At 36.1% G+C, this 11,754-nt stretch overlaps 1 protein-coding gene across 1 annotated transcript in view; it reads right to left on the bottom strand.

Moving 5' to 3' along the window:
• Window positions 1-11,754, bottom strand: part of ESYT2 (extended synaptotagmin 2) — a 133,241-nt gene that overhangs the window by 35,061 nt on the left and 86,426 nt on the right. Inside the window, exons 10-14 of the mRNA XM_045290141.1 lie at window positions 8,749-8,925; window positions 5,923-6,005; window positions 4,260-4,308; window positions 2,562-2,651; window positions 1,799-1,894 (exon numbers count right to left, since the gene is read on the bottom strand). Coding sequence (XP_045146076.1) covers window positions 1,799-1,894; window positions 2,562-2,651; window positions 4,260-4,308; window positions 5,923-6,005; window positions 8,749-8,925 — 495 coding nt within the window. The remainder of the gene's footprint in view (window positions 1-1,798; window positions 1,895-2,561; window positions 2,652-4,259; window positions 4,309-5,922; window positions 6,006-8,748; window positions 8,926-11,754) is intronic.

The raw sequence follows: 11,754 nt of genomic DNA, 5'->3' as shown, positions 1-11,754 counted from the left end.
AGCTGACACCAAGGGCTCAAGTGGAAATGTGAGAATGATGAGGTCAACATATGTACTAATGTGCTGGACACAAATGATGTATGTACGGATTGTGATGAGTTGTATGAGCCCCTAATAAAATGATTATTATAAGAAAAGTCATTTTCTTGTTTCAAAAATGGTGATATGTCGACTAATGACAAACCTCAATCTGGACTTCTGTCGACTCCTAGTGCATTTGGAGCTTGTTCCACTAAGCCAGACCGTTCATCAAGCTTTCCATGTAGACTCTAAATTTTAGAGGTTCGGAAAAGATTGCATAACAGTGTGCAACAAAAAAGGTCTGATTTGTGGCAGACAGGGGGACTGGTTCTGCCACCACAACAATGCACCTGATCATGCAGTCATCTCAGGGTGCAAGTTTTTGGCCAAAAATCAGCATGCCTTTTTTGCCCCACGCACCTTACTCACCTGACCTTGCTCTATGTGACTTCTTTTTGTTTCAGTGAATGAAGAGGGGCATAAAAAGACAGTGATTTGACAACATAGAAGAGGTTAAGAAGAAAACAAGGGAAGTGCTGTCAGCTATCCAAATAGATGAGTTTGAAAAATATTTCCAAGAATGGAATTGCAGATTTGACAAATGTATTAAGTGTAATGGAGAGTACTTTGAAGGTGACAGGTTTTTATTAAAAAAATTTATATACTTATTTTGGGGGCGGTTCCATTTTTTTTGGTACCCCCTAATAGACCATGTTCTGGCACTGAATTAAAAGCTGTTTTGCTTTTGTGTCCATTTTATTAAGTAAAATAAAAGCATGTAAATAAGTTAAAGTTTTACTATGCATGAAGAATTATTCAATGGACACTTTGCAATACTGCAAAAAAAAAATTTTGTATCTGGTGGCAGTAGTTTTTCACCAAAATTGGCCACTTGCACAATGATATAAAGCAAAGATAAGCTCTATAGAAACAAGTAAAAAGGCACTAAAAAGTGGCATCAAAAAATTAGGATGCTAAAATAACCCTAAAATAGGAATGTTGAAAGTATTTCAGTGGAACATCACACTATGCTCCACGTGGTTGAATAGGATTTTTCTATATGGCTATAGTTATTATAAAAATGGTACTCTAAAGTTTTTTTCCCCCAGAGCAAAAACAATTGTGATGCAGACAAAAACATATGCTTTCAAGCTATAGAAAGCCTTCTCTCTGAGAGTAGATGGCTCTGAATTTTTCCCCTCCTTATTTGCTCTGCTAGAGATGAACTGGGCACCTTTAAAAAGGCTCAGAATACTCCAACAGCAGCATCACTCTTCCCCTTCCTAGCAGCCTCTTCACCTACCTTACGCTCTGGAAACTGTCCATGGCCGGAAACTCAACCCCTGCCATGGTAGCATTAGAATGGATTTGGGGCATATAAGCCAATCTTTTTCACTTTATTCCCCACTTCCGCGTAGACACAGTTTCCATCTAGGGTCATTGTTTTTTGATAGCCAGTAATTTTTCACAGGCTGCCCTTTTCTCCAAACTACTTTGTTTCTTCTGGTATAGTAGAGATTTCCTCATAAGACATATTGGAATAAAGGTAATTCTGGAACTCTTAGATAATTTCATTAAACTTTATCAACATGAAAATATACCTTTGAAACAAATATAAATTTATAGCCTCTACCCTGCTTAGACTAGAAATGACCATGAAAGGACAAGCATGACAGAAACAACTGGTACCATATGGCTGAACAGAGCAGTGGTTTTCAAGCAAGATTTGCTAGGAAGGAAGTCAGCACTCAAAATGGGCTACCACTACATCACTTACTGGAAGATTCCTTGCTGAATCCAAATACAAGATAAGCAATGCAGAAGAAAGACCATCATTGGCTTGGTCCTTGTCAGCTTTGATGTCCGTTAGCACCTAAAAAAGTAATGGGGTGTGAAAAGAGAAAAACAAAACACCTCAATGGGAATAGTTCAGGAAAATTTGGACAATTCTTAACTGATTATACTGTGGTTATGCTCAAGAAAATGAGAACGACAGAGAAATAAACCTCTATATTACTCAATATAAAGAGATTAACAATAAATATCTTTTAAATGATTATTATTTCAAACAAATCAATTACATAATGATTTGTGGCTGTCAAAATCCCTTCATTCTATCAAGCACAAAACTGGAAGCCCTTATAAATCAGATATGAATGACCTATACATTTCTCATTTAAAAAAATTCCATTATCCTGATCAATCCCTGATACTCCTATAGTGACTTATAGGACAAAATTCACAATTTTCAGGTAATTCTTTTTGCAGTTACTAAGTTACAACACAATTTCAAAAAGACTAATTTTAATTAAGGAGCCCTGGTGGCACTGCTGGGTATGCGTTAGGCTGCTAACTGCAAGGTATGCAGTTCAAACTGACCATCCACTCTGCAGGAGAAAGATAAAGGTGCTTGCTACTGTAAAGATTTACACCCTTGGAAACTCCATAAAGGGTGGCTATGTGTTGGAAATAATTTGATGGGAGTGAAAAATTTTAATAGGAGTGGTTTGGTTATCAAGAGCAAAAACACTTCACAGTACCTTACTGAGGTTTGAAGCAGTTGGCATTAATGTGAGCCATTCCAGTTTCAAGTGAAGCTTTCCTTTGGTAACTTCATCCAGAGTGAACCACTGAAAAAGAAAACCATTTTTAAACACAGAATCCAAAATTCCAATTAAACCCAGTCTCCCTAAATGTTAGCAGGTGCTCACTAACTGTGAAACATCAATTGTTCTCAGTCAATGGTAGAGAACTGAATATTCCCACTTTTAGAACTTTAAGCATCAGCGACTTCACGCTGGGACGTGATATTGCTGGTTAACAGCAGGCAGCACTTACAGTACTTCCTGCTTGATAGAGACGACTGTAAATCCTTCACATTTGTCTAATATTAACATTGTCTATTAGGTATGTGCTTAACAATAAGTCTATGAGGCAACAGTAGTTACCCTGCTTTAAGGATAAATGAAACTTGGATTATCTGAAAATTTTTAATGTTTTCTAATATTACCTAGTATCTATATATGGGCTTTAATGGAACTTATAAGCCAAGGAAAAAAATAAACGTTGACTCCAAAATCTCAATTTCAATATCATATAAGCTAATCTCTTTGTTTTTACTCACCACTATGTACATATTAATAACATATACAGTTATTCCACCATTTAATCAATGATGATTTCCAAGCATTCAGTGCTAACAGAATGCCACTAAGACAAGGATTTTACCTACTTTTCTCAATACTGTATACCCAATACTTGACACATAAGATGTACACAAGAAATATTTGTCCAATAAATACTAAATAAGCATAGGAATGATAAAGCGCATTGTCAACAGAATAGATTGTAGATACTGATCTGGTTAGCTACACTTATCTGAAATTCAGCATATCTTGAAGGAGCCCTAGTAGTGTAGTGGTTATGCATTGGGCTTTGAGCTGCATGGTCAGCAGTTCAAAACCACTAGGATCTACTTGGGAGAAAGACTGAACTTTCTATTCCCATAAACAGTTTATAAGAGTGGTTCTCAACCTGTGGGTTGCGGCCCCTTTGGGGATCAAACGATCCTTTCACAGGGGTTGCCTGATTCATAACAGTAGCAAAATTACAGTTATGAAGTAACAACGAAAATAATTCTATGGTTGGGGTCACCACAACATGAGGAGCTGTATTAAAGAGTCGCGACACGAGGAAGGTTGAGAACCACAGGTTTTTAATCTCGGAAACCCAGGTTTGGGGCTGAAGGAGCCACTATGAAATTTTCCTTTTTGAATACTCTATACTTTGATAGATTGATTGATATCCCTGCTTGGAGAAGTGTCGTCCTCTAAATTCTCAATGCAGTTGTACTCACCTTTTATGTAATAATTTCTCACATTATGTTATCTCCTCTCTTAATTATATTTAAATTTTGTTACTAATTAGCTTTGCACATACCTGTACCTTTACTCCTGAAGGAGAAAATATATTTGTTCAAAACAAGAGTTTCTAATACTGAAACATTTCAAGCACATGGTAAGTTCTCAATAAATACTATGATTTGACTCTTAAATTTCTTTCATTTTGCTAATACTAAAAGGTGCAAGTTTCTCATATTTGTGACGCAAATGCTAAGTTCATTAATATTACCTAGGATTCTGGCATTGTACATGTACAATGACAATGCCAACACCAAGTCCTTACGCACATAGTAGCTACTCTGTCAATGTTTACTAAACAGGATAAAGAAAACTTACTTCATCTAAAAGGCGTTCCTTCTCAACTTCAGTAAGATCAATCATAAGGCTATAAAAATAACAATCAACAATTTTAGTAGAAGCACACTTACAATTGAAACCACTGTAAGGTGTTTTTTGTTTATGAAGAAGTATTCCAGAAATGCAACAAACTGCTATGTGTATTTTAAAAAAATCATTGTATTAGGGGCTCATTCAACGCTATGTGTATTTTATTAAGAAACAGATGGTTCTTTCAAAAGCTTCCTAAAGCTTTATATACAAGCTTGTACATCGAAGAGAAGATAGAGAGGTAAGGAAAAGAGAAGGATCCAGCTTCAGTGAGACTAGAGAATTCAATTTGGCCCAGCTGAGGCATAAATCGTGAAGAAGGTAAACATAGCCATTTACAATGTGCCAAACAGGTTTTAAAATATTTCAACACTCTGATTCCTTCTTCTCCGTTGGTACTATCATCTGTTGTCATGGATTCAGTTATCCCCACACACTGATCTATCACTTTGACTCCAACTTCCCACTGCACCTAGAAGGCCCCTCCAGGATCCTCTCACTCAGCAGGTCTACAGGTAAACCCACCACATTTCCCTTTCAACAGGCCTCCTCAGGTACTCCCTCAGAGCAGAGCATCACCCCCACAAAAACCAGAAAGTCATCTTTTCCTCTTCCCTTGACTCAGATGAGATGATTATACCCTGTTTTGTTTGTTTTTGAGATGATTATACCCATTTTGTTTTTTTTTTCTTGTAGCCACCTCCTTGCTCTGTTCCTGCAATTTATGTCTCAGTGTAGATCCACATGATCTCCATCCTCGTTTATTCTAAGAGTTTCCTAATTGGTCTCCTGGACTTCAATTTCAATCCTGAAAATCCAACTTTCACATTAGTTTTACTAGATGGCAAATATAATCCAATCACTGCCCTGCTTAAAAATCTTTCCATTTCACCCAATTAAATTGCCGTATGAGTGAATTCTGAAGTATTGGCTAAATAAACAAGACCATTTCTGATTAATTCAAATCTCTCTAGTGAATTTTCTCTATATCTTTTTTATCCTGACAATAAATCCCACTAAATAATAAGTGAATTCAGTTAAGTAATAAATACTGGATTTTAGTCTATTTTGAATTTTCCATCTGTATTAGCTATAAATTAAAGTACAAAAGAATAATACTTATATTCCCACAGGTAGGCAGAATGTAAATTACTAAGTATCACAATAATTAACTCAGCAACTTGACGATAAGTGGTCTTTACATTGAAAGCTACAAATCATTTTTTACACTCTAGGACCGGTATCCAATACAGTATGATGGATGATGGAAACATTCTGTATCTCCACTGTCGCTATGGTAGCCACTAGCCAAACCTGACAACTCAGCACGTGAAATGTGGCTACTGCAGCTGATGATATTAATCTTTAATTTTACTTTATTCTGATTAATTTAGTTTAAATAACTGAGTGTGGTCAGTGGCTAACATAATTCATACTGCAGATTTAGAAGCTTTCCTTTTCTTACTTAATGTGACATTTTTAAGGAACAAAACATGTTTTATGGTGAATCACATGTACACAAATTTAATTTTTTGCTATGTTACAGTTTTAAGAGTGATATTAAAAAAATAAAAAGAGAGTGATTCTTTTCAAATATTCACAAAAGAGTTACCTTCCTAGAAAGTCATCTTTATCTGGGTCTTCATCAAAGAGCTCAATTTCTAATTCCTGCCCAGGATGTTCATAAACTAAAGCCTGAAAAAGGAATGATTAGTAATTATTTTGCATCTTTACTAATTTTGAATACAATAACGATTATTAATTCTAACATGCCCTTTTCTTCAGTACCAAATAGTTGGTTTTTTAATTGGGAAACCACACATATTTCTTGGTGACAGGAAGATTATTTTAAAATGCTTACCCATATATTAACAGTCCATTCTGTTTCTTTTACAGATATATAGGATTACATTTCAATGTGTTAAATTCACTCCTTCCAAAACGTGGCCACAGGGCATTAACCACAAGTCTGGTACTGTACGCTGACTGGGATAGTTTTATAGAAGAAGATTATAATGTCCTGTGCTCAAGTTTTTCCATTTAGAACACTTTATTGTCTCTGGAACCACTTAGTGTTTAAAAACGGAGCAATATATAGGCATAATAAGTGAGTGGGGAAGTGGGATGCCGGTGAAGGCATAAATTGTACTATGCTTCTGACAAGCATTTTTGCAAAAATTTATCAAGTCCTTTAAAAAAATTCTTAAAGTTTGATCTGACAATTCCACATAAGAAATTTTACCTGGTGATAACTTGGTCAATTGAAGAAAAATACATTCACATGATATCTGCCCAGTAACATTTATAATACTGAACTAAAACAACCTTGGTTATGCTGGGCAAATAAAATATGTTATTGTACCTTGTCAATGGGACGGATACTAAAAATTACATAAATATATATTAACATGTAGACATTTACAGATACATTAAATGAAAAGTTTGCACAAGAGTACACAACTGATTTCACTTTCATATGTGTTTATGAGTTTATATTACATTTAATTAGAAAAAGGCAGGCCATTCACAACTTGAAAATATTTTACCCATCATTTATTGTGTATTATGTAACTAAGTTTAAAATGTGTTATGTGCTGGCATTTCACATACCTCATAAAAATGCTATAAGGTGCATCTACATATTTTAAGAAATACATTTTAATTTTTAGGAGTTTTCAGTTTATAGAAAAATGATGTAGAAAGCAGCGAGTTTCATGTGTCTCTTTTCCCACTGTACACTGATTGTCTACTAATATTTTGAATTTGTATGTAACAAATCACATTTGTTACAACTGGTGAACCAGTACTAACACATTAATATTATCTAAAGTGATTAGGGTCCACTCTTAGTGCTGTATAATCTGATGGGCTTTCGAAAGTGCATGATGTCATGTACCCATTATTACCACAGCATACACAGTTTACTGGCCTCACCAGCTACTGTGTTTCACCTAGTCACCCTGTTCCCCTCCCATGAACCACATCTTATTTTCTGTCTCTAAGCCTCTGAAGTTTTTCCTCCTGTAGAATGTCACATAGTTGGAATAACGTTCTATGTAGTTTTCCCAGACTAGTTTTATTTGCAATACTTGCAATATGCATTGAAGATGGTGTGTTATTTTTCTTTTTGTAACTGAATAATACTCCACTGTAGGATGTATCAAAGTTTATCTATTCACTTACCAATGGACATCTTGGCTAGCTCCAATTTTTGGCAATTATAAAGCTGCTAAAAATATTTGTATGCACGGTTTTGAATTCAATTGCATAAATTCCTAGGCATGTGATTGTAGAACTGTATGGTACGACGACTATGTTTAGTTTTGTAAGAAATTGCCACATGCTTTCGAAATGGGTGGAATCATTTTGCTTCTCCACCAGTAATGAATGAAAGTTCCTGTTTCTCCACATCATCACCAGCATTTGGTGCCATCGCCAGAATTTTGAATTTTGGCCACACTAAAAAGCGTTGGGCTGCTAGCTGCAAGGTCTGCGGTTCCAATACACCAACTGTTCTGCAAGTGAAAGATGAGGTTCTCTGCTCTCAGAAACCCTAAATAGGGTCACTCTTAGTTGGTATCGCCTGGATGGTTATGGGATTGGACGTTTGGTTGGGTGGTAGATGTGTAGTATTTCATCACTGTTTTAATGATCAATTCCTTAATAACATCATGCTGAGCATCTCTTCAAGTGATTATTTGCCATCTACATCTCTGGTGAGGTGTCCTGCAAATCTCTTGCTAGCTCGTTTTTTGAATGGGTAGTGTGTTTTCTTTTGTTGAGTCTCCAGTGTTCTCTGTGTGTCGGGGTAAGTTCTTTACTCGTTGTTTTTTCCAAGTCTTCTCTCCCAGTTTGTGGCTTTTTCACCCATGAATAACAGCGTCTTTCACAGAACAGAAGCTTTTGATTTTAATGGTCTCACTTAGCAAATTTTTGTTTCATGGATTATATTTTTGCTGCCACATCTAAAAACTTATTGTCAAACCCATAGTCATCTAGATTTTCTCCTACTATATCTTCAGAAGTTGTCTAGTTTTGTGTTTAACATTTAGGTGTATGATCTATTCTGAGTTCTTTTTTGTGAAAGGCATGTGTATCTACATTCTGTGTGTGTGTGTGTGTGTGTGTGTGTGTGTGTGTTGGTGTTCAGGTGTTCCAGTATTATTTGTTAAAATGGCAATCCTTTCATCATTGAATTATGTGTCTGCTTCTTTACTAAAGACCATTGATTATACTCATGTGGGCCTATTTCTGGGCAATAGTTTTATACACATAGAAAATTAAAGCAACAGTTTTATACAGATGGAAAGTTAAAGCTAAGAGCATTTAAAATAATATTTAAATTAATCATACCACTGTATGACAATTAGAATTCAGGCACCCTTGTTTAGTGTTTACCCCATTCTACCAGTTTACATTACTTGATTCAACATTTTACCTCATAAACTTCATTCCACTTTGGGCTAAGATTTTCTTTGATAACTTTGCTTTGGAAGATTTGGTTGCCAACTCGAATAATTCCATAGGGGTCTGACTTCCCCTTGACAAGTCCCTTAAGATAAGTATCTTTTCCTTGAAGATCCTGAGCTTCAATAAAATGTATCCTTAGAACACCCTGAAAGGAACAAGAACAGATTCTGTATTTGCTTTTTAATAAATATGAAATGATAACTATGTGCCTGATACTATTCTAAGAACTGGGATGCAAGAGTGAGCCAAGTAAAGATTTTCTTCTCATTCAGCATATATTCTACAGGGGTGGTGGGTCTGGGTCTACAAATAATAAATACATGTCAGGTGACTAAGAAGAATGAAAAATCACGCAGGGTAAGACGACAGTTCCAGAGTGACATTGCTTTAGAGAAGACAATCAGAGAAAGCCTCTCTGTGTACAGAGACTTGAGTAAAGTGGAAGAATGAGCTATCTAGATATCCAGGGAAAGAGTTTTTTGGTAGAGGGAATACTAAGTGTACAAATCCTGAAGCATGACTATCTTTACTGTAAGGAAGGGTAAGTCTTGGGAGCAGTTATAGGAGATAGATGAGAAACACAGCAGGCTAGACCACAGAGAGCTTTATAGGTCACCAAATAGTACCACACCATAGCAGCACAGTAAGTATTAACACTGTGAAATGATTTGAACTGATGAATAAACACTTGACAGGCATTAATTTTTCATTCAATTTTCAGAACACTCCAATGAGGTACTGTCCTTGAACCCATTTACAGATGAGGAAACTGAAACTATGAAACATGATTACTCATAAACGTTAAACATATTTCTCTTCTAATAAGTTGTCTTATTGATGGAAGAAAAAAATATTTACTCATATTTCTTTCAATGAAAATGATAGTTACCTTTCAGTATGGTTACACAGCTAAGTTTTAGCATCACTGTCCCTTTTAAAAATTGTTGTTCAGTGCTATCAGGTTCACTCTGGCTCTTAACGACCCTACAGAGCAGAGCAGAACTGGCCCACAGGGTTTCCAAGGTTGTAAGCTTTATGGACTACGATTGCCACTTCTTTCTCCCATGGACTGGCTAATGAACTCAAACAGAGGATCTTTCAGCTAACAGCTGTGTGACTAATTTCTGTGCCACCAGCCCTCACCTTTTTCCAACTACAGGGTCATGTTCATAACTCAATCATCACAGGAAGATATACATTTCTACAGGAAAATATGCTTTAGAAATTCTTGCTTATACATATTTCAAGGTTCACAGAGCAGACCATCATTACAGTCAGTAATTTGTACACATTCTGATTCAATTTATCACTGCAGTTTCCTAATGTACCAGCACTTATCCCACTTCCTCCCTGAGTTTCCTCTTTCCATTTCTCCTTTCCTAATCTTCTGAAAGTTGCCCTCAGTCCAATGCTCCCCCTTTGATCTTAAATGACTGATCATTCCAACACAGAATTGAGTTCCGTTCCAGACCTGAAGGACCATCGTCTTGCTTATAGTTTCACATGTCTTAAGAAGGTTAGATATTTGACAATTTGGTTAAAGACCAAAAATCCAAGCACCATACGTGTTGCCATCGAGTTGAATCAGACTCGTAACCACCCATGTGTTACAGAGCTGTGCCAGTTCTAGAGGATATTTTCCTAAGGAAAGTATGATAAGTGAATTCTGTATGATATTTGAATTATATGGCAATAAAACTATTTAAAGAAAATCCCACAAGGGCAATTCTCTGAGACCCATATGGGCAATTCTACTCTGTCCTATAGGGTTGCTTGAGTCAGAATGGCAGTGACTTTGGTTTGGGGCTTTAGACAGACTTTAGACAGACTTTGACAAGTGCTCACTCATCTTCAGAACATAAAAAAGTTTAAGTGGCAAAGAAACTTGAGGATTCCGCATGTAAAGGAGTTAGAGCTAAGAGTTGTTTGTTTGGTTTTTTTAAAAGACAACATTCCTTTCTAATATGTAGTGCCATTCAATCTGCTGAATATCAACAATGTAACTAATCTGGACATCAAGTTAACTGGAGTACTGTACTTTAAGTATGACTATGAATGCTTGTTGATTTGTACAATGAAATCTAAGTTGAACCAAAAAAAAGTTAAAAGGTGTTAAGGAAAATGTGTCTATTTGCACTTCAGGAAACAAAATAACAACACACATATATACAGGACCAACTATTTTAGTAAAAATAAATTGCCTTTTTTGTTGTTTTGAGATGAACTTGTCACTTAAGGTGTTTTTTTTTTAAGCCAATCAAACTATTTATAGATTCAGGAATGAGTTTGTTCTGGGGTCACACTGAATCCTAGCTCCAACTTAATAACAATGAATTCTTACATCATGGCCTGGCTCAACACTCACCTTCATGAAATAATCACTGAAGATAAGGGAGCTAGCAGTGTGGTGAAGAAAGTAGATGGTGCCCGGCTATCAATTGGAATAGTGTCTATGGTATTAAAGGCTTATATTTAAGCAAGCAGCCATCTAAGTGAAGAGTCAACTAAGTCCAAACAGAAGAAGCACACCAGCTTGTGTGATCCAAAGGTGATAATTACAAAATTTGAATATTGTGAAAAGTATCGGAGCAAAAATTATGAACTCCCAATTTGCAGAAGGGTATGAAAGGCAGTAGGAGCCCCAAACCTATCTGCAGAGTCTCTAGTGAGATTGAGCTGCTGGCAGATCCTCTCCAGCCAAAGGCAAGAGTCCAGAACAGCCTTACTATGAGGCAGAGACCACTGTAATCTTGATTAAGCTGGACTGAACTCAATATTTGGCCAGTTGACCTCCCTACAGACACGAACTGAATTTGTTCTGGGTGCAAGTATCTCTTAGATGTTCCATGACAGAAATTTCTTCCCTGGCTTCTTGAATGTTGACGGGGGTTTTTCCTTCCTATGAATTATTTGTATTTTTGTCTTTATACTAATATACGATCTTATTCTTACCACCTTAGTGTAATTTATTTTT

Source organism: Echinops telfairi, unplaced genomic scaffold (assembly GCF_000313985.2).
Source record: "Echinops telfairi isolate 266 unplaced genomic scaffold, ASM31398v2 ScPeMD7_31;HRSCAF=116, whole genome shotgun sequence".
Taxonomy (NCBI): Eukaryota; Metazoa; Chordata; class Mammalia; order Afrosoricida; family Tenrecidae; genus Echinops; species Echinops telfairi.
Note: the sequence above shows the minus strand (reverse complement) of the source record. Positions and strands in the feature narration are given on the sequence as shown.